Consider the following 23,440-nt stretch of genomic DNA (forward strand, 5'->3'; position numbering starts at 1 on the left):
GTTGGGCTTTACCATTTATTATCCTTTGTAGTGCTGGATTTGTGGAAAGATATTGTGTAAATTTGGTTTTGTCATGGAATATCTTGTTTTCTCCATCAATGTTAATTGAGAGTTTTGCTGGATACAGTAACCTGGGCTGGCATTTGTGTTCTCTTAGGGTCTGTATGACATCAGTCCAGGATCTTCTGGCCTTCATAGTTTCTGGCGAGAAGTCTGGTGTGATTCTGATAGGTCTCCCTTTATATGTTACTTGACCTTTTTCCCTTACTGCTTTTAATATTCTTTCTTTATTTTGTGCGTTTGGTGTTTTGACAATTATGTGACGGGAGGTGTTTCTTTTCTGGTCCAATCTATTTGGAGTTCTGTAGGCTTCTTGTATGTCTATGGGTATCTCTTTTTTTAGGTTAGGGAAGTTTTCTTCTATGATTTTGTTGAAGATATTTACTGGTCCTTTGAGCTGGGAGTCTTCACTCTCTTCTATACCTATTATCCTTAGGTTTGAACTTCTCATTGAGTCCTGGATTTCCTGTATGTTTTGGACCAGTAGCTTTTTCCGCTTTACATTATCTTTGACAGTTGAGTCAATGATTTCTATGGAATCTTCTGCTCCTGAGATTCTCTCTTCCATCTCTTGTATTCTGTTGGTGAAGCTTGTATCTACAGCTCCTTGTCTCTTCTTTTGGTTTTCTATATCCAGGGTTGTTTCCATGTGTTCTTTCTTGATTGCTTCTATTTCCATTTTTAATTCCTTCAACTGTTTGATTGTGTTTTCCTGGAATTCTTTCAGGGATTTTTGTGTCTCCTCTCTATGGGCTTCTACTTGTTTATTTATGTTTTCCTGGAATTCTTTCAGGGATTTTTGCGATTCTTTCAGGCATTTTTGCGATTCCTCTCTGTAGGCTTCTACTTGTTCTCTAAGGGAGTTCTTCATGTCTTTCTTGAAGTCCTCCAGCATCATGATCAAATATGATTTTGAAACTAGATCTTGCTTTTCTGGTGTGTTTGGATATTCCGTGTTTGCTTTGGTGGGAGAATTGGGCTCCGATGATGCCATGTAGTCTTGGTTTCTGTTGCTTGTGTTCCTGCGCTTGCCTCTCGCCATCAGATTATCTCTAGTGTTACTTTGTTCTGCTATTTCTGACAGTGGCTAGACTGTCCTATAAGCCTGTGTGTCAGGAGTGCTGTAGACCTGTTTTCCTCTCTTTCAGTCAGTTATGGGGACAGAGTGTTCTGCTTTCGGGCGTGTAGTTCTTCCTCTCTACAGGTCTTCAGCTGTTCCTGTGGGCCTGTGTCTTGAGTTCACCAGGCAGTTTCTTGCAGCAGAAAATTTGGTCTTACCTGTGGTCCTGAGGCTCAAGTTCGCTCGTGGGGTGCTGCCCACGGGCTCTCTGCAGCGGCAGCAACCAGGAAGACCTGTGCCGCCCCTTCCGGGAGCTTCAGTGCACCAGGGTTCCAGATGGTCTTTGGCTTTTTCCTCTGGCGTCCAAGATGTGTGTGCAGGGAGCAGTCTCTTCTGGTTTCCCAGGCTTGTCTGCCTGTCTGAAGGTTTAGCTCTCCCTCCCACGGGATTTGGGTGCAGAGAACTGTTTATCCGGTCTGTTTCTTTCAGGTTCCGGCGGTCTATACTTCTAAATCCTTCTCCTGGAATACTTCAACTTGCTTAACTGTGGCTTTCGTGGCTGTTGGTCTCCTCAGATGAGAATGAGAAGTTAATGGACGGGCTGAGGAGATGGTTCAGTGCTAAAGGGGTTTGTTAATGTAAGCCTGGGGATGTGAGCTCAGAGCTCCAGGACCCTTATGAAACCTGGGTGACCCTAATGCTGGATGAGGACAGACAGGGGGATCCCTCAAGCTCTGGAAGGCAGTGTAGACGAATCAATAAGGTCCAGGTTCACTGAGAGACTCTGTCTCTAAAAAGTCTGGTGGAGAGAAATAGGGTTTCAGACAACTTTGAACTCTGGCCACCACACAAACACTTGAATGGGCACCTTCATACACGTGTGTACACATATACACAGGAAAAAGACATACAGAGAGACAGACAGGGAGGAAGGGAAGAAGGGACAGAGAGAGAGAGAGAGGGAGTTGGCTTTAGGTCATTGTTTCATCAAACATGGTTTACTAAGAGAGCTCTAATCATCCCATGCTCTCCTCACCACCACGCACTCTGCATAGTGGGTCTGGGTTAAGTGTGAACATTCCCTTGGCTAATGGGTCACTAGAAATATGAATTAGGCAATAAGAAGTTGGCAAAAACCTGGGTATGCAAGTATGTAGCTTGTGCACATGAGATATAACTGTGACACATCCTGACACCACACGAACAGAGCTCAAGGAACCTGGCAAAGTAAGAGGGCACTGAATCGAGCATGGTATTTTCACCCATCAGTAGCAACGTAAGTGCACAGAAGCACAAGAAAGATGATCCCAGCTGATTATCCATTTTATTTTCTTCTGGTATATAATACAGCATTATAGGCTGGATAACTTATAAAGAAGATACATGTTTTGGGCACCATTCTGAAAGCTGAGAAGGACCATATCAAGATGTGGATGTGCAGTGGGGCCTTCCTGCCTTATCATCTCAGGGCAGAGGGCACTCACAGTGAGAGAGCAAGGATACCTACTTCTGTTGTTTCTTCTTCTTCCTCTTCTTCCTCTTCTTCTTCTTCTTCTTCTTCTTCTTCTTCTTCTTCTTCTTTTTTCTTCTTCTTTCTTCTTCCTCTTCCTCTTCCTCTTCTTCTTACTACTTCCTCCTCTTCCTCCCCCTCCTTTTCTTCCTCTTCTTTCTCTTTCTCCTCTTCCTCTTTCTCCTTCTCTCCCTCTTCTTCCTCCTCCACCTCCTCCTCTTCTACTACTACTTCTTCCTCTTCTTCCTCTTCCTCCTCTTCTTCCTCTCTTCTCTTTCTCTTCACAGAACCAGTAATCCCTCCTAGTGAACCTTCCCTACATGATTTCATCCAGCTTATTGCTCATGGGCTCCAAAAGCCACCAGCATGAATCAAGAGCTTTTGTTTTCCTGTCCCATGAACTTTAGGGGACCTCATTCAGAGCCAGAGCACTCACCTGTCCATCAGTTCCCCTAGGTGAACAGATTCCACCAAAGAGCCAAGGAAGTAACACCCAAGACAATTCTACCTGGTAGAACTGTAAGTGAACAAAAGATCTGTGGTCGGCATTATGGCTAAGAACTGATAATGAGCAAATCAAGTAGACAAGAAAATGAACAAATTGATGTTCAAAGAACCATTAAAAAAACAACGTATACCAGAAAGTTTCATACACACACACACATACACACACACACACACACACACACACACACACACACACATATACACACACACACCCCTCCCTAGAGAGCTATAGACAGTTAATAATTGATAAAAGAAGAATCATATTCAGCGGTCATCACTGGTAAATTGTCCATGCTCAAGGACATAACCTCTGATCTCCCACCTATGATCATGCAAACAAGCCTGATGCTATAGCTACTGTCCGAGGAGCACAGAAAGTTGGCAATAACATTCTCTTGGATGTCAAGTTGGGTAGGTCATTTCTGCATCCTCTTACAATGAATTACAGCTCGCTGAGTCTTTGGGATCACAATTGCTTTCACTTGAGTCAGTCAATGGAAATGACCACGCAGTGACCCTCTAACACTGACCACTGATCTTGCTAATTGCATGTGCCACTGCGTTTGCTTCTGTGGTTTCCAGTCATTGGGTTCCATTAACACTGTTTCAATCGCTAAATGGTCAGAACACACTCCTTGACAAATTTCGTGTTTCAACAGCAATTTATATAACTGACGGCCACCCAGTTGTTGTAGTGAATTGTGATTTATTTGTCTCACACGGTAGCACATAACCTTTTAAATGCAAGAGGAAAAGCCAACTTCTTTTGAAAGCTTAATATATGACCATCTACCACTTTACCCTGTGAACTGGATTTGAAAGAGAAGGGGTCAAGTGAGTGATGTATTTCCCTTCCTGTAGCTCTCCCCTCAGTACAATGAATTTATGTATGGGGCTTTCATTACTTAATCTTCATTTTCACACTGCACACGAATCCATAGGAAATAAGAGAGACTTACAAGAGGGGCAGTAAGCTACCAGTTGGCTAAAAGAACCTAAAATAAAAAGTTGACACAGGACCATTTAGGGGAGAAATGTTATACAGAAGGCTCCATGGGTAATTACAGGGTTCCTTATTAGTACCCAAAATACACATAAACCTTCCTAAGTGGAAATGTACTCCTAGTTTCATGGGTTTCCCAACGGGATCAACATCTTCTAAAAATTACCAATAATGGTTTACAATATAGCAGTAGCTATAATAATTAAAGGGACTAAACAATGAGACTACTTCTTTTTTTTTCTTTTTTTTTTTTCGGAGCTGGGGACCGAACCCAGGGCCTTGCGCTCTACCACTGAGCTAAATCCCCAGCCCCTAATGAGACTACTTCAAAGGACATCAGATACTGCCACAGTCATGGGACAACTCGTTAAGTCCTCTCCCCAAAATTTATGTAAGGCCCAGTATCTCAGAATGCGGCTGCATTCACAAAGAGGGACATTATCGGAGTGATTGATTGACAATGATGTCCTGTGAGTGGGCATTAATCCAGTCTCTATGGCATCCAGAGGAGAAGAAGACACTTAGCTACAGTAAAAAGGAGTGTAAAAACACGGTGAGGAGTACAGAGGGAACGGTCTTCCGTGGGTGAAGGAAAGAGGTATGAGAGAGACCCTTCTTCTACAATCAGAAAGACCCAGGCCTTAGTATCAGACCTCCAGCTCTCACGGTGGAAAGAGAGAGATCAATTTCTGTTATTCGAGTCACCTGAGTTGTAGCACATTACTTAGCAAACTAACAGAGTCTTGGAATACGAGATGACATAAAAGGCAATTAATTAAAACCAAGAGATTATCCTGGAGGTTTAAAACAGGAAAGGGAAATGGTGCCCAAAGACACACTTAAAACGTTATGATTAGTGATGGGCCCGTCTGTGTTTGCTAAGAAACCCTCCCAGTGAATACACGGCTAAAGAAATGCACTCTCGACGCAGTGCCAAGTAGTAAGAAAAACTACTAGCTTCCTGTTCTCCACGTGGGCAGGTATCAAAATGAGTCCAGATGTCCGCATCCAGGGGTGATGAGGAAATAGTGCAGCTCAGGACCACCCACAAAACGATGTGATGCGTTAGGGAAATCCCATACTCATCCTTCCTTTCTCCCTCAAGCATTTCTAGACATTTAAGCCTGAAGTGAGAGATCAGACAACATGGCACAGCAGAGTTGAAAGGACAGATCACACAATGCGTCTATAAAAAAAAAAAAAACCAAACCAAAAACAAACAACAACAACAACAACAAAAACAAGGCAGCAGGAAGAAAGGAGCTAAGAAAACAGAAAAAAAAAAAAAACAAAACAAAACAGAACAAAAGAAAACAGAGCCACAGAACGATTTCCACGAGTCACTGACTCAACAATGTTGATGTCTAGAACAAGTGTTTTCTCAACTCTAGGAACGAAAAACAAAAAGGCCCAGGGTGAACAACTCCAGAGAGCTGTAACTGACGCATCCCTGGAGTTAGTGGTGGAGAATCGGAGCCTACGCCCGGATCCTGAGTGGGGAGCCTTCACTGTGAACAAGTCCATCCAGAGGAAGTCTGATGAACTGCTATAATCTAGTCTGAAGTTTAGCCCTAGTGCGCCTGATCCTGAGCACGCTTTAGAAACACACCTTCCTAGAGCAAAGCTGCTTCCGAGTAACAAAGCACCTAGCTGCAGTTAAGCTTAACCACCTGCAAGGGAAAACAGCAGAGTTCACGGGCTCAGGGACACACTGTTCAGGGCTAGCAACAGAACTTGGTCCATAGTGTGCTCGCTAGGCAAGCTGAAAGCCCTGGGATCAATGCACCACATACACTGGGTGTGGTCGTGCACTTTAAGCCCAGAGAAAGGGAGAAGGAAGCAGGAAAATCAGACGTCCAAACATCCTTGGCTACATAGGAAGTTTCAGATCAGCCTGGACATGTGACCCTGCCTAATAAATTAATTAATTCAATTAAAAACAGAGGGGCATACACACACATTGCCTACTCTATAGTAGGCCATAAAGCAAATCAATCATTACACTTTTATTTATTATTATTTTTTAATTTTTATTGTATGTGCATTGGTGTTTTGCTTGCACGTGTGAGGTGTTGGATCCCCTGGAACTGGAGTTTCGGACAGTTGTGAGCTGCTGTGTGGGTGCTGGGATTTGAACCCAGGTCCTCAGGAAGAGCAGCCAGTGCTCTTAATCACTGAGCCATCTCCTCGCCTCCCGGTCAACACGTTTTTAAGGGTTAAAAGGATGAAGGCTAGAAATTCTGCAACACTGTAAGTCTGAAATCAGTAATAGAACTGCTAATGGCCAAATTTTAGAGTACCAAAATTCTCAACTCTGAAACAACTAAAATGTAATTAGAAGCGTAATTAGGAACTATTTTAAGCTGGAAAAATAATGAAAAATACTGAGTATGTGGCATGCAGCTAATGTAGTAGTGAGGGGAATGTGTGTATGTCTAAATGCTTATTTTAGAAGAGGCATTGAGAGAGAAATCTAATTTTTCACCCAGAGCTAAAAAACAAACAAATAGATCAAACTGGTACGAAAGTAACAGGGGTGGGGTGGGGTGTGGATTATTAAGTCAAACACGGGTAAAGAAAGCCAAACTGCAGCACTATTTCTCTGAAACAGCTCGACCATTACTAAAGTCCCCTCTGGACCAATCCAAGGTGGTAGGATCGAAGCCAGATATGCAAATCCCAACTATTCCAAACAAACAGACAGCTTTGGTTCGAAAGGTGCACGTCAACGCAGAAAGCGCACAGAAGACTTTGAAGACACTAAATTTGCCACCAGGCAGTAGGAAAAATAGGAAGTCTTCAGAGAACTGGATGGCAAAACACCACACAACACTGCTACAGAAGACAGAGAAGGGATGAGGTTATGGAGGCCGACCCTTCATCCCGCCAGCTGATTTTCACAGCACTAGATGTGGCGATGCAGGCTGGTGAGGGAGGAGAGGCTTTTCTCCAGCTAAGAGCCGTTCAGTGGTGCAAGGTATGAACACCTGCACACTGTTACCCAGCATGCACCGAGAGGTTCCAGTTAGGGACAGCATTTTGTTTGTGATTGTATAAGAGCACCACCTCACTGGACATCATATAGGAAAGAGCGAGGCTATGATAAGGCGGAGGCCGGGGAGGAGGCTAGGGTAGCCCTCATCTGAAATGTCTGGGTGTAGAAGAGTTTTGGATTTTACATTTGTTTCCCATTTTGGAATATTTGCATTTATGTAATGAGATATCACAGGGACGGACCCAAATCTAAATATCAATTCGTTTGTTTCCCCCAGAAGCCACCACAGACACTGCCTGAAGGCAAGACAATTCTATACAGTAGTGCTATGGTGTCTGCATTTGGACTTCAAACCACCACAGGAGGTCAGAAGAGGAATTCCCTGAGGAGGGCGTTCTATCGCTTTCTAGCGAATCTCAGATTCAGACTTAGATTAAGGAAGCTGAATGACCACAGCAACCCAGGTAAGAGATAACGGCAAGCCAGACAGGTGTGGAACAGGGGACCTGTGCTTAAGCACACTGAGACATTATTGGCCATTTCTACTTTGTAATGTTTGCTTCATTACTTCTTTTTTCCAGGGATTATTGTTGGGGGGGGGATTATTGTCCTCCAAATCAGCAGACATAAGAATACATCCTACCCAGAGACTAGTAAAAAAGAAGATTGGCTATGGCGGTCCAAGGTAGTGGTGACTGGGGCCTAGGATAAGCCCAGGTGTTCTATTTAGCACTGAAGACCTGGGCCTTCAAACTGACTTACGTACACGTGGCACATTTAGATGCTCTCGTCCCAGACTAATCACTGTAGGGAACTAGAATACATAAAATCTTAAAATCTGTGATGAGTTATGATAAAACGCAGTTTGGGCTTCATCTCTAGATCCCTGGGGTCGGCAATGCAAAGGGAACCCACCCCCATTCCAACCCGAAACGTTCCCACGCTCACATCTGTCAGTTTATCTGAGGTCAGGCCGAGCACAGCGCGCTCAGGAGACGCTCTGGAGAGAGGTGCCACAGAACAACAAGTTGTTATATATGTATTCAGGTGATGAGAACTGTATTTACAGACATGCTTGTGGAATAACAAAAATTAAATCTTGGAGCTTGGTTACTGCCGGGCATTTCTCCCAGGGCAAGAATACATTTAGTGTTCCATTAAATCAAAGGATGCCCACTGCAAACGGTGGCATGCTTTACCAGCTGGTGCTAACGCAGATTGATGCCTGTGCTCAATCACAGGATCCTGATGTGCCTCCTGAAATTTATACTGCACAACGGAAACGTCTGATATGACACAGCTTCCCACCCCCACCCCCGCCCCCCCTTTAAGGCAGGAACTCATCAGGTAGAAATACGGCTCACTTAGCAATTTTAAAAATCCATGCTTAAAGCATTTTTCTGGGGCCAATGATTCACTGGAAAAGAATATAAAAAATGGGACTTGTTCAGAGACCTTGTGGAGGAGGCTTGAGAGGGGGTCGTTTTTGATGATCACCTAAAGGTCATGGGGAATCAAACGATATGAAACATGGCCTTTTTTGTGAAGTCTGGTGAAAGATAGATTACAGCAGGAATGGCATGTGAGAGCCGGCCAGCAGTGCTGTCTAAGTCAAGATTCAAAGTTTGGCAAAAAATGTTTGTATTCTTTTCACAGTCCTATTTTCTTTTTCAAATAAAATTAGGAAACATGTTTGGGACCACCATAATCTGTTATCTAATGGGATATTATACCTCCTCACTGGCTCAACATCAACACGTTTATAAATTATCAGGAGGAACACTTAGTTTTGAAATTAAGAGATCTGAAGTAAAAATCAGATCCTTTGAAGGAAAGTCATGCCAATGCGATTTGGAGCAAATCACAGTCCATTTCAGGGCCGCCCTTATGAAGACATCAGAGAGCCTTTCTTTCAGAAATCCCACACCTGGGATTAAGTTTAGGAGACAATTTTGCAAAAAGAGGTATTTGGGTTAAAAACTAAGGTAATATGTGATTCTACTAAGTTTACAAACAGCCTTACGGTGTGAGTAACTAATTCTATACATAGACGAGTGACGTGGCTTTTGGTAGAAAGACCCTTTGCAGGGGCAGGAAAGATGGCTCAGTCTTTAGGAACACTCGGTGCTCTTGCAGAGGACTGAGTTCAGTTCCCAGCTCCTGCCTGTGGAGCTAAAACTGCCAGCTCCAGGGGAGATCTGATGCCCTCCTCTGGCCTCTTCTGGAATCTTCACTTATGTGCGTACGTACACACACACACACACACACACACACACACACACACACACACACGTACACACAAACACATAATTAACAAATTTGAAAAAAGAAACTGAATCAGCCTTTGCCACTTGGCAATGTCTGTCTCTTCAGTCACACAGTTGTTTCAGGTCTTTTACAGTATGCAACTTCATAATACATAAAGATTTTCTTTATATAGGCCAATCTATATGTTATTTTGTTCTAAAAAGGCACAGAACAAAGTGCTCAAGAGCCCAGCATCTTACTCTCCTTAACCTGGTGAACTTATCACACACCGTTGCCTGACTTCCACTCCGGGTCCTACTCTGACCCCTGTGTAAGCTTACCTTTTTTGTGGCTAGGATAGAATGTTTGACGGAAACAACTGAAGAGAAGAGAGATTTACCTGGGCTCACAGTTTTGAATGACACAGTCTGACATGGAGGTGGGGGCACAGTAGCAGAAGTGGCGATGTCTTTAGTAGCAGGAAACTGTGGCTGCTGGTTCTTACATCATGATTGATCAGAACATGCTAGAACCAGGAGCGGGCATAACCTTCAATGCCTGTTCTTAGTGACCCCATTGCACCATCTAGGGCTCATGTCTACAGACTTCCCAAACAAAGCCACGAGCCAGAGACCAAGTGTTCGAGTACAATGAGTCTGCAGGGGGGCGGTGCATCTCAGAGTCAATCATAGCACCTCCCATGGGTCCTTGCATGTCATTCAATCTCGTAGAGCTTTCTGCTACTCACTCACTAAATGGGGAGAAGGACCCCAATTTCTCCAGGTTGTTGGAATTCAAGTGAAACGCTTGAATAAAAACATGGAATAGGCATGTAAAACTAAATATTAGTTTTCTTATTTTGTTTTATGTATTCCTCAGAGCAATACAGAAGAATAAAATAATTTTAAGAAAGAAAATATTTAGTACATACATAACGTCAGGTGCTCTTGGCCCTTGCTTCTTGTCTCTTTTCTTGTCTCTTCTCCCTGGTTCACCTCGGAAAACTTCCACACACTGACCTATGTGTATCAACTACTTTTATGTCACAGCAAAAACTTACACGAGCAAAGATTCGCTTGGCTCACGTTTCTGGAAGTTCTCTGTCCATCATGATTGGGAAGGTAGGTTGAAGTTCATGGTGGGAGAGGGGATTAGGAAGCAGAGAGCTGCCACGATCAGGGATTACAAAAGTGGTAGTCCCCAGTGTCAAACTTCCACCAACCTCTTAAAGGTTCCTCAGCTTTCCAAAATGGCACCAACCTTCAATAAACATTCAACACATTTCAGATTCCAGCTATAAAACTATGTCTTCCCAAATTCCCTTTGTCAGGCTCCTGAAGAACATGTATTATTTTAGTGGTTTGTTTGTTTGTTTGTTTGTTTGTTTGTTTGCAGGCTCCCTGCAAGGCATCAAGGCATCACTCTTTGTCTCTTCTGAAGGACATAGAGAAAAGAAAAAGAGTACATTAATCCCAAGGAGAAGAAGGCAAGAATCACTTTATGGAGCCCCCATGGGTGAGTGTTTGCCAGGGGCCTACACTGCCCTCCTCTGTGTGGAGGACAAGAGCCCAAGTCAGAAAGTCACACATAGCAAGGTTTTCCAACTCAAGTATGCCTAGGCAATGGTGGCATAAATATACCAGGCAAACAGAAGAACCAACACGAGTTCATTAAGGCCTCAAGAGGACATGCTGGGCATTTTCTACAAGACGGTCTGAATGAATAAAGGATATCTATTATGCAACTTTAACCACCATCTAGACCAACCTCTGGGCATTAGCATTTGATGAACTAAATATCTGGGACCATCTAAGTGTCTAGTAAATAACAGGATAATTATTTTTATGATATTAAAAATTACTTTTTAATCAGCACTTTAGGAGCTGATGTGAGTGAGACCAGCCTAACCTACCCTGAGGCCTGGTCCCCCAAAAAAGTTAAATTAAACATAAAAAAATAAAGTAGAATTTTTAATGAAAAAATAAATTAAAAAAAATAGTGCATCTTATGTAATATCTTCATTTTCACTTGACCAGAGACAATTAAACAATGAAGCCAGCTTGGGCGATGATTCTGGTGAACTAGGGAGAACGATACTGACAGAAGAGAGCCAACTGTTAGTTGGACTTGCCAAGTGATTCACAAGTGGCTTTCCTCATCAAGGTCACCAATGTGAAGACAGCAAGTTTAAGTGCGGCAAACTACTGTCACCCACAGTGCCTCCCTCCTTGACTTCACTCTCAAAAGCATTTGTCTCTACAAGTTTGGAAAATAGTTCACCCTATGGGTTTTCAATCCTCACCAAGCTTCTAGGAGAGGCTTCAGTAACTACAGGAGTCAGCAAATTGGAAAGCCCATTCCTGATACTTAAAAAAAAAAAAATTTTATCCTTATGCTTCTGTGGCTTTAGAACTATTTTGGGTACCTAAATCTTGATTAGTTGGGTTCTCTAGAGGAAAAGAACTGATAGATCCAATCTCAGCACGAACAAGATGAACAGACTAGGCTTACAGGCTGTGGTCCAGCTACGCTGACCATCACTGTCTACCTCTGGAACCTCCAAGAACCTAATGGTTGTTTAGTCTGCGAGGCTAAGTGTCTCAGCTGGTCTTCAGTATATCCTGGAAACCCAAAGAGGAGGGCGCCTCCCCTCTTTGAGGTTTTTAATCAAACGCGCTATAAGTGAGGGGTTCTGAGATTACTTCTCCCCTTACCCAGCACTTTTTCTTTTTTAATACCATAGGATATATCATCTTCACTGACCTAGCTAGCCTTCCCTGTCTTTGTCTATTGTCTGTACATCTCTTTCCCTTCCTTCCCACCTGCCTTTTTCTGTACTCCCTCTAGAACAACAGCTCCATATGAGACACTCTATCTCTTCTTAGAATCTCTTGCAAATATGCAAAATGGGGAGTTAATTAATACTTAGTGAATTCTCCTTCTTGGGAAAGCAAGTCCCTTGGAATTAAAAAAAAAAAAAGGCCTTAAGAAGGAAATTAATAATTGCTTAGTGAATGAATGAACAAGCAGGCAACCCAACAGGCAACAGCTGTTAGTTACTTTTGCGTCATGCTGAGAAACGACTTGAGAGAAACAACTTAAAGGGAAAGGGCTTATCTTGGCTCCTGGTTTCAAAGGGATTTCAACTCACCACCATGACAATGAGAGTCACATGGTAGAGACAGAGAAAGCTTCATTGGAAGAGTGGCTGAAATCTTTGGAGCTACCCCCCCCCCCTCAGTGGCCTAGTTCTGCTGACCAGGCTCTGCCCCATGAAGGCCCTCCAGCTGGAAATGGTACCTAGAACTGGGAACCAAGTGTTCCCACGAGCCTGAGATGAGGTTGCTCATTAAAATATTACAAGATGCATAGACTGATGTGGAAGCAAGTGCTTTATGCCAATTTAGAAACCAGAAATACAGTCTAAGGAACACACACAAGGAAGAGAAGAGCCAAAGAATTCCAAGCAAGCCCCTGACTTTCATTTTGCTGTGTTCCCTCACAGCCTTGGATCTGGCAAGTCAGAACTCATCTGGATTCTTTGCTTGGCTGAAATTCTCTCACCAGTGAGGTTTCAAATTGCAAACTCTGGGTTTATTTGAATGAATTTTCACAAAATCTCAGGAGCACTTGCTTATTCCAAAATGTAAAAAGTAAATAAATATAACTTGAAAATATACCTAGAGGCAAACCTTCAGCCAGTGGATACCACAGAAACGTGGTATATCAGAGAACGGGGTGAATGAGAGGAGGGTCTTTGTTCAGAGGTCACTAGGCATTGTGTGCACAAATGAAGCCATTCCTACTTGGTGCTTGCTAGTAATTGATTTTGCAAAGCCCATCTCTGGCATGTTTTGCCTACTATTATAGCCCCACCCATAGAGCAGCAAAGCAACTCATAAACCAGCCTTACGATCTCAACCTTTCTCCTTGCCATCTTGAAGGGGTGTTGTCTTTTGGTTCCAACTCAAAAGTGCATGTGTAGGACTCTTCTTCCTGCCAGATGGGTGAATAGATGTGCATCATAGTGGTCAGGAATGAGGGCCTGGAAGGGAGACTGACAGGTTCAAGTGCAGCCACTGTGACTCTGTAGCTGTGTCCTTATGGACATGCCACCCGTCCCTGAAAGGTCTGTTTACCATTATGACTGCACAGGAGACTGAAAGGAAATGTACTTATCCCAGTGACCTGGCATCCAAGGCCTTACTACCTGTTATTGTATTACCAGCTAGTGTGCCCTTGGCTTTCGAAATAACCAAAACCAGGTAATGCTTTCAAAAGGCATTCAGAGTCTTCATCTTTATTTTGGGTTATGAACGAAGGCTTCCAAGACTTTGCTGCATATTTCAAACTGAGGTATTCACTTCAAAGTAGAAAAACACTACCAGGCAGATGTGGACAGTGACATTTTCTAGGTATGACTAGCAAAGGCAATGTCATGGAAAGAGTTTTTTCAGTTTTTTCGATTCTATTCTATACACACACACACACACACACACACACACACACACACACACAAGTCACTATTGGATGCTTAAAGAAAATATCAGAGAAAATTGACGACATAGAATATTTACGTAAATTTAAAAAAAAAAGAATAAAGTTTAAAAATACATAGACTGTGCTATTCTGGTTTCTAAGAAATTATTCAATAAAAAAATTGCCTAGCCTATACTTTATAATTACCATATTGCTTGAAGAATTGAGAAAAAAAAGTCAAAGTGGCGACCACATGCAAACTTACTTTTTCCAGTTTTACTAATCACACTACCCAAAGACTCACGTCAGAAGCACTGAGCAAGCTTCATCCTGTTACACAAGGATCTGTCTCACACATGGCGTTTTGATTCAATAGCGTGGGAGGAGGCGGGTTATTTATGTTCTGTGAAAAGTCCCCAAGTGTTGCTCCTGCTAAAGCCCATGGTTAACAATCACAGCCACAAGTCTTTCCGTAGGTGAGTTTCTCCACCTTAGAAACTGTTTACCTAACAGCGTCTGATAAGACCCCTAGTCGGGTCTACTAAGCCCAGGCTGGCCTTGAACCCGTGACTCTCCTAGGTCAGCATCTCAACCACTAGGTTTACAAGTCTGTACTACAACAACATCAACAACAACAAAATTGGGGGTGGGGGTGTCTCCTATGCTTTGTTCTTTCCGAAGCAAAACTTGACTTTTTGTATGCCGGTGAAGGAAGGTGGCCAGTTACCCCTGAGCCCTGAGAAGTCACAGAATAAAATCAGTCCTTCTACCTCCAACAGCAGGGCTGAAGGAGATGGGGAAAGTGGGGAGACTAGTATTCATCCCACAAGCATTTTTTTAACCGTGTGCGTGAGTACATGTGGGAGGGTATGCACAGGTACATGGGTTCACGCATGTTGGATGATACAGGCAGTTGTGAGCCATGTGTAACACAGGTGCCGGTTACCAAACTTGAGTCGGCTGGAAGAGCAGCAATGCCACAAAGTGCTGGGCCGGCTCTCCAGGCTCCTGCTCACCTTTATACAGCATTTTGCTTCAGAACAATGGTTTCCCGCCTGACAACCGGGAGCCACACGGCTGGGAAACTTGTGGCACTAGACAGAACTCAAACTGTGCCTGTGACCTTCCTACCGCCTTAGTATCCAAGGCTGTCACTCCCTTAAGTCATTCGGTGGGTTTTGTTTGACTCGATACCTTCTGCCAGGCATGGGGTGACAGTGAGGGACCGACGTGAAAATGTTCTTACGCTCATGTCATCTTATATCCTCATTTGTAATGGCTGGCCTTGGAAAAGCACTAGATCCATGTGCAGAATGGTTTTCCCCAAGTGTGACTCAAACAGAGTGTTGTTATTGTTATTGTTGTTGTTATTGTTGTTGTTGTTATTGTTGTTGTTTTCAATGTGCTGTTTTGATGTGGAGAACCAAATAATCAAGAAATAGTATCAGTTCAAAAAAGCCAGGTGGTTCTATCAAAAGATAGAAGTCAGCAAACTTTATGACTTTATTGTTTCTGCTTAAGAAGGCGCCTCCCTGTGCGACTCAAGGTGGCTCCTGATTGGCCTCCCTCCACTTCCCAGGTGGGACTATAAGTGCACACCACCCACAAGCTTGTTGCAGAAGGTCAGGACCAGTGCAACAGTGAAACTGTGGGCTCCAGGGGTCAGGAGAGAGGGAAGCCAGACACCTACCTGGGGGGCCACATGGGGACCTGAAGTTTAGTCACCAGGAACAAGTCCAAAGAGTTACCAATAAGTATACATTTAACAGTTCTCACCGGGGACGATATCCGGGCAGAACCAAAACCAGCAATGGAGAAAGGCATTCTCAGGTAGCTGTAATGAGTACAGTTTATCGAGTGGGTGAAACTTTACAGGAGGAAAGAAAAGGAAAGGAAAGGAAAGGAAAGGAAAGGAAAGGAAAGGAAAGGAAAGAAAAGAAAAGAAAAGAAAAGAAAAGAAAAGAAAAGAAAAGGACCAGCAGACGAGAAGAGTATTGCTTTGATAAAAAGCCATTACTAATGCAGTGAGAACCAGAAAGCTTACTCAGCTGGTACATGAGCCCTCTAAAGGACGCTTTAACTGCTAATGCCAAGACCCCTCCCACTACACCACCCTGTCCTAGGCCATCCCTGACCAGCAATTTCTGAGATGCTGCCCCTATAGCTAGCTGTACCACAGAAAGTCAATCTGTAATATCTGGGCCAATAGCCAATGGCCCTAACATGATGAGAATTGGGTTCGTGAGCAATGGGAGAGCAAGTGGCCAGGAGAGGAGAGAGGCTGGCCAGGGTTGCAATGTTGGGATAACTATTCCTTGAACCCAGCACTGAGACAGTGAGCAAGCAACCTTACCGAGCTCTGGAGGCAGAACGGTCAGGCGGTTCCCCTGAATGTGGAGCTCCTTCAGCTGGGTCAGCTCCCCGATTTCCTTAGGCAGTGAGATCAGGTCATTGTCCCTGAGGCTGAGCTAAATATACGAAAACAGGGAGCTGTCAAAACAACTTTTCATAAAGGGGTGCTCCACAGAAACTCACGCCCTTGCCCGATGCCCTCTCTTCCTTCAAGGCTCCATCTTTTCAATTCATTTAAAAGTGTCTGTGGCTAAACAAGAAACAGAAGCAGGAGCCCTGCTTCATTCCTACAAAACAAACCTTACTCCTGCTCAAATTGACTCCGTTCCACTCCTACAAGGGCCGCGGGAGTGAATTGATTTTCCAAGAATTTAGATAAATTACTTACTATCTGCAACTTTGTGAGCTTCCCAATATCTGGAGGCAGGATTTCAAAATCGTTGTCGCTTAGATAGAGTGCACGCAGGGTGGCTGCAAATTAAACAGCAATACATAAGCGGGGTGGCATGGAATCCAGCCATTCGAGGTCTGATCAATACGAGGGAGTCGGCTTTGATTAATAACCCTGGCTTGCTGAAAAGACTGACGTGCCGAGGGCCCACTTTAATAACAAGCAGGTCAGACCTAGGTCTACTGGCTGATTGTAGCACTGGGATATCCAGGAAACATCTGTATCCAAGAAGACTGACAGACAGAGTTCGGCACAGTTTCATCGTTTTCGGGAAAGGTAGCGAATTTTCCCTCTTACATTAGAATTTGCACGCAATTTGCATTTCAAGAGAAAGTAGGACCGACGTGCCACCCACGTCAGAATCCGGAGCAAGGGGGTGAGGGGTCTCCTGCATTAAACGGGATCCACTACATCAGACTAGCACTTTCTTAAACAAACAGATCAGTTGTTAAGAATTAATATGGAGATGAAGGGCCTTCTGGGGACAGCGCCGTCATCTCGATTTATGGATCCCCTAACCAGACTACTCTCTGTTAGCTTTAATGATGAAACTATATGACGACAAGGGGGTCAAATGGATGACATGGATTTAAAAGTCTGAAGTGAGCAAAATACCAAAAGGTCACGCCATGCACAGATTATACAATGACGGCACGATCTCAGCCACTGAGGATCAAGTCCTCAAAGAGTAGTCAACAACAACAACAACAACAATAACAATAACAACAAAGCATGCTTAATTACATGTACTTTAAAATAATGGCTTAGCAGCCATCTACCTACATACTAACATGGGTAGAGTTGACAGAACTGAATGTTAACATGTGTAACAAAAATAACTTCCTCTGTGGCCCACGAAAATAATTGAGAATTGGTTTCATGCGATTCGGAATGTCCAGTAGAGGCCGGTTCAGAAGGAGCAGATTTTCTAGTGCGGGCATCATGACAAGAGGTTCAGGCAAGGGCGATCACCATAGTGTGAGACCAGACTGGTGTCCATGCTGAGGCCAGACCACTCTGTAGGGTGAGACCCTGACTCGAAAGTTAATGAGGGCCATAAACAGATTCACAGAACGTCCCCACCGTCTCCACAGGACACAGAAGCCACTTCTCACAGATGGAGAACTTGAACTTAAAAGGACACAGCTGTTCCCTATGTATTTCACCGGTTGCTAGAAAACCAGTCATCCTGATTTTTACGTGTATCTAACAGCAAGAAATTTATGAAATGGTAAATATGTGACCGCCCGCAATGAACCGTTCCATACTGGTTACAGACTAGACGAAATCAGTCTGTGCGGGAGGGCCCTTCAAAGACTTAGGGAGGATCCGAGCTGGGTTTCTGAACAACTGTTAGTAGTTTAAGAATGGGTAGACTTTTACAAATAATTGTCTAGAGTATCCTTGAGCCGCGTATGTCAGGGAATTAATAGCAACTGGGGGAAATTTTTTGTTGTTGTTGTTCACAGTCTTTAATCAGGAAGTCAAGATTCTCAGCTAAATGTGAGACCCGTGGAGGTACCAACATCTCTCCTGGAAAGTTAATGTGACACCGCTAAGCCTACTTCTGCCCAGTGGTGTCAGCCAGCTATACGTCAAATATAAATACTGCTGAGTGATGAAGGAATATTCAAAAGGACTCCGTAGTGAAAAAAATATATATGTCTAATAATTTCTCTTACGAGTTTCAGCACTGGCAAATAAATTTTTACTCTTAGAACTGAAGTACCATGTTAAAGAGATTTACAGAATTAAAAGTTTCTCACTGAGGTAGAAGAAGTTTCCCGGAAGAGAATGTTCATTCAGGTTGTTGTAAGTCAAGTCCAGGACCTCCAGGGCTGGGAGCGAGCCGAATCCTCGAGGCAGCGTGTTCAACCTGTTCATGCTGCGGTTTGGGGACAGAAGGAACAAGTCACCTTGTAAATATGGACACAGAACCCTGGAAACTGACTGACGGTGTAAACCCAGTTCGGTGGGATGAAAGTCCAAAAGCGCACCGTGGCTCTGCGTTCCCTGAATGGCATTTGAATTTTCATCGTATTCATATAATTTAACAAACGAGAAGAAACTGCCACATTAATGGTGTGTGTGTGTGTGTGTGTGTGTGTGTGTATGTGTGTGTGTGTGTGTGAAATACACACAAATCTACTCTGTGAGCAATTTTCATACCGTGAATATTGTTAATGCTAGTCACTGAGGTATATAATAATCTCTTGAACTTACTTACTCCTGAGTAACTGAAATTCTTGGTCCTCTAACAATTTCTTAACTCCCTAATCCCCACCACGGGCCTCTAGTAAACATCACTTTACTCTGCTTAGATGACCTTCCTATTTTCCTCACACTGAGATCATGTGCTACTAATCGTTTAATAGCTTCACTCTAACAACCTACGCCCGTGAAATGCATAGCAGTTTTCAGTCCTTACTTCCTCCAATAGAAAAACTCAAATGCCCCTCTACCTACGAACACTTAAATTACCTGTCTGTCTGAAGAGCGACTGCCTTAAGCATATGTAAACGAAAACTCAAAACACGGATTCTGGATATTTGCTTTATTTTGTCCACTCATTGTAATGGGAGGGGAAACAGCTTCCTGTTCAATGCCTACATGGTAATGATCAGAATTATCTCTGGTCAGAACGCTGGTTGCCAGGGCCTGGGGCAGGGGGAGGCAAATTAGTCGTTTCAGGTTTGCAAGGCAATAAACTTCTGGGGACTGAGAGTGTAGCAGTGTGAAAATGACACTCCTGAGTGACACACTACAAGAAAGTTAAAATGGGGGCTGGAGAGGTGGCTCAGTGGTTAGAGCACTGACTGCTCTTCCAGAGGTCCTGAGTTCAAATCCCAGCAACCACATGGTGGCTCACAACCATCTGTAATGAGATCTGGTGCCCTCTTCTGGTGTGTCTGAAGACAGAGACAGTGTACTTACATATGATAAATAAATAAATCTTTAAAACAGAGTTAAGATAGTAACTTTTATGATACATATATACACACTTATATGTGTGCGTGTATGAGGATGTATGTGTGATGGTTAATGCTAGTTATGAACTAAACACGCCCGAGAAAAGGGAATCTTGAGTTCTATCAGACTGACCTCTGGGCACGTCTGGGGGGGCAGGGTGTTTTTCATTGCTCAGGGGTATAAAGGTCCAGACATGGTAATGCCGTTCCTCATACAGGTGAGTCTGAGCTTTATGAGAAAGGAAGCCAAATATGTTAGAGGAAGTGACCAAGTAAGCAGGTTTTTCCTGTTGTTCTGCTTCAGTTCCTGCCTTTGTCTCCCCCCATGATGAACTATAACTTGTGGGCCAAACAAATCCTTTCTTCTCCAAAGTTACTTTTTGCTAGCATTTTATCATGACAACAGAAGCAAATTGCATATATATATATATATATATATAAGAATTTTTGATAATATCTTTCATCCTTCAAGACCTTTATTTCTCTTATTGAGACTCCCTTTGAGAGTACTTAAAGGCTTAAAGGTCAGTTTAAACACTATATAAGCAACTTCAGAGTAAGCTGACAAACACTGAGAGGGAGGAGAGACTGTGACACTGAAAATCAATCCAACTCTTGATCATTCTAATAACAGATATAGTGCTGACGACAATCTCTACCAATCCAGCATGACTGAGCAGAAAGGAAACCAGGAGAAAAGTGGATTTGCAAGTGTCAAGGAGAGGGAGTCCCTGGCCAGCTTTATGCAAGGCAAAAGAGCCTCCCAGACGACTCACCTGTACGAGAGGATACGTCAGCACTCCTGTGAAGCCAGTCTGCGAAGCACACCTAGTTACTAACTACCAAGTGCTTACAGTCCGCAGCAGTTGTGTGTGTCCTCTACAGTGAGATTAGCCCCCAAATTATTGCCTTGGCAGCTCAGAACACCCATTTCTTATAAAATACACAATGTACACAAATTAAGAACAGATCAAAACTTTCTCTAATTGCAGCTTGCCTAAGGCTCATCCTTGTCTCACAATCATCGTAACCAATGGCAGGTACTGCGTAATTCAAAGACCGGTGGGTGTATCCTTTGGAGGGTGACCTAACCCCAGTGCTTAATGGTCTCCCAAGTGCACACTCTCATTTGGCCTGCTTACAGCTAAGCAGTCCTCTCCAGCCTGGCTTCCGCTTGCCCTCATGTGCACAGATAAAGCTCCATGAGACCCCGAGAGCAGAGACTCCTTTGTTGAAACCCATCTTCATTCCTTTCCCAAAACAACTAAAAGTTTCGTGGAGATGACAAGGTCTAAGGAGCTTTGCAATCAAACACTGAAAGGTGTTTCACATAATCAATAAACTTAGAGCTGAAAATAAAAGCAGTTCCGGAAGGGCAAGGACGTAACCAGCACGCATGCTCACCAAGTTTACCCTAAGATAGCCCTGGGCCAACTAAACCAAGCCTGAGCTTATGCTCTTCCCAAAAATGTCTCCAGCCCCCATTCCACGGTAGCTGCCCAACACAGGGATCTAGGTAGGATCCCCTCCTGTCCGTAACTGGCAATTTTCCTCCTACATAGTTTTCAAATTAACTCCTCCCCTTGCTCCACTACCACTGATCCACTGATTGGACACAAAGGTGGCTTTCCCACCAGCTTCTTGCCCTTTATCTCAACCCCCATTGACCCTCCTCCCACTGAGCTTTCGGACAAAACTGCTCTCACTTCACACCCACCACTCTGCCCGACAAATTCCTGCAGATAAGATTTGGTTGCAGTCAACCATCAGACTCAGCACGGGGACTGCAATGGAGGAGTTAGAGAAGGGACTGAAGGAGCTGAAAATGGGGGGTACCCAGGGCTCCAGGTGCATGTGGAGCAGAGGATGGCCTTGTCGGGCATCAGTGGGAGGAGAAGCCCTTGGTCCTGTAAAGGCTTGGTTTCCCAGTGTAGGGGAATGCCAGGGTGTTGAAGTGGTGAGGGAAGGTTGAAGGGGGAGAGCCCTCATAGAAGCAGGGGGTGGGGGTATGAGAGGGGGCAGACTGGGAAAGGGGATAATACTTGAAATGTAAATACATAAACTATCCAATAAAAAATATTGCCCAAAATAAAAGATCTGTAACCAGAGCCTTACTATGTAAATCAGGGGAGCACTCCTGACTCCCCGCCATCACTGACACCTGTTTATGTGCCAGGAGTGTCCCAACTGTAGCGTGAGCTCTATGACAGTGAGATGACCACGACCTAGAATGACTCCTGGTAGCAAGCTGGCACTCAGCAAGCACCCATTAGGTGTGCAGTAGCCATTCCCAAGTGTCTGGCTAACTTTCGCACCTCAACAGGCCCGCCTTTCCACTGAATTGTACCAATGAGCTGTCACGACGCCCCAGAATGTGCACTGCTCTGAGCTCTGACACGTGTCCCTCTCCCAGCCCGAGATGGCTTCTGGTTGTCTGAGTAACTCATTCCCATGCGTTGCTCGGGCCACAGCACTTGGCCTTTTTAAAGCCTCCCAAGAACCACGTCTACTGGCGAATGCTTTTCCTGTCTCTCATTCGTCACAGTTTCATCAGCCGCAACACAACTGTGACCGTACTGTGCTCACTGACAGTGTACCCTGCCCCAGTCTTAAGGTTCACACCACGACACTCATTTCTGACCCCCTATCAGCAATAATGACATAGAATAAGCACTTACATCACCAAGAAATAAATGAACAAAATTAGTGAATTTATTAGATGATAATAACCACTAAGGCTAAGTCCTGGTTAACATGTATCAGGTCATGCTCCTAATTTCATGTTATCCAAATATGGACCGTGCATGAATATCCTTATAATATACTAATATATATTATATATATACAATATATACATACATATGCAACATGCTAACATGTGTACATATATTTATATATATTTTATAATTCTATAAATGGACGTCTTAACAGTAAAAGTGTATAGCTATTTTTAGCATCTTGCACACTAATTTACCATATGACTTAATGGAGTTTTTTGTGTGATGTGTGTGTAGTTTATGTACATGTGTATACCTGTGTGTGCCCATGTGCAGGCCAGAGAAGAACATAAAGTCTGTGTGTTACTTAATCACTCTATACCTTATTATTTTAGACAAGTTCTCTCACTGAACCTAATGCTTGCCTTTTTGGCTAGGCTGTCTAGCCACCAAGCTCCCAGGATCTGCCTGTGTCTGTCTTCATAAACCCAGTGCTAAGACTATAGGTATAGAAGGAAAATCCTGGCTTTTACATGGGTTCTGGGGGTTTGAACTTGGTCCCTCCTATCTGTCCAGTACCTGCTAGTACTCTCCAGTACTTAATAATCTTCAAACTCAAGAACTAAATGCACAACACTTTCCTTTCTGTTTTATTGACAGGTATCCAGTGATAGCAGGAGCAAGGGAAAACATTGTCAATTTGAAGTAACGATGTTCTCTCTTTCACTCTCCTTCCTCTCTCAGGTTCTTTGATCTTGTAAAGCTGGTCTCATATCCGAACTGAGCTTCAAAACAAGAGCATCTAACCAAACCCTTCATAGAAAGAATGAACTAATAACGAATTCATAAACTCCCTATAGGACTGATAAACACCCAGCATACACCCCAACCCTCCCACCCTTTTAGCTTGCTAATGTAACTACAGCATCCAGTGGCTACAACTTAGTGGATAGATTGGTTTGCACATAGACGGAGACACGAGTGGACAGTTTCGGCTGACAGCTAGGACAGGGAAGACGGAGTTCAAAAGCCAAAGTTCCACTTGCCATCCAGGGGTCTGATGGACCCAAATCAATAGAGGTCTGCACCT

General features: G+C 43.7%; 1 protein-coding gene across 9 annotated transcripts in view; it reads right to left on the bottom strand.

The window, feature by feature from the left end:
* The window catches only part of Rsu1 (Ras suppressor protein 1), a 244,967-nt gene that overhangs the window by 172,612 nt on the left and 48,915 nt on the right, over positions 1 to 23,440 (bottom strand). For all 9 annotated transcript variants that reach the window (XR_015640969.1, XR_015640968.1, XR_015640970.1 and 6 more), the window contains 3 exon segments: positions 18,431 to 18,549; positions 16,602 to 16,684; positions 16,215 to 16,329 (listed from right to left, as the gene is read on the bottom strand). Coding sequence is in view for 6 of the 9 variants with exons in the window: in XM_087591500.1 (XP_087447626.1) it covers positions 16,215 to 16,329; positions 16,602 to 16,684; positions 18,431 to 18,549 (317 nt within the window). In the remaining 3 variants the exon portion in view is untranslated.

This window comes from Rattus norvegicus, chromosome 17 (genome assembly GCF_021556685.1).
Source record: "Rattus norvegicus strain SHRSP/BbbUtx chromosome 17, alternate assembly SHRSP_T2T, whole genome shotgun sequence".
NCBI lineage: Eukaryota > Metazoa > Chordata > Mammalia > Rodentia > Muridae > Rattus > Rattus norvegicus.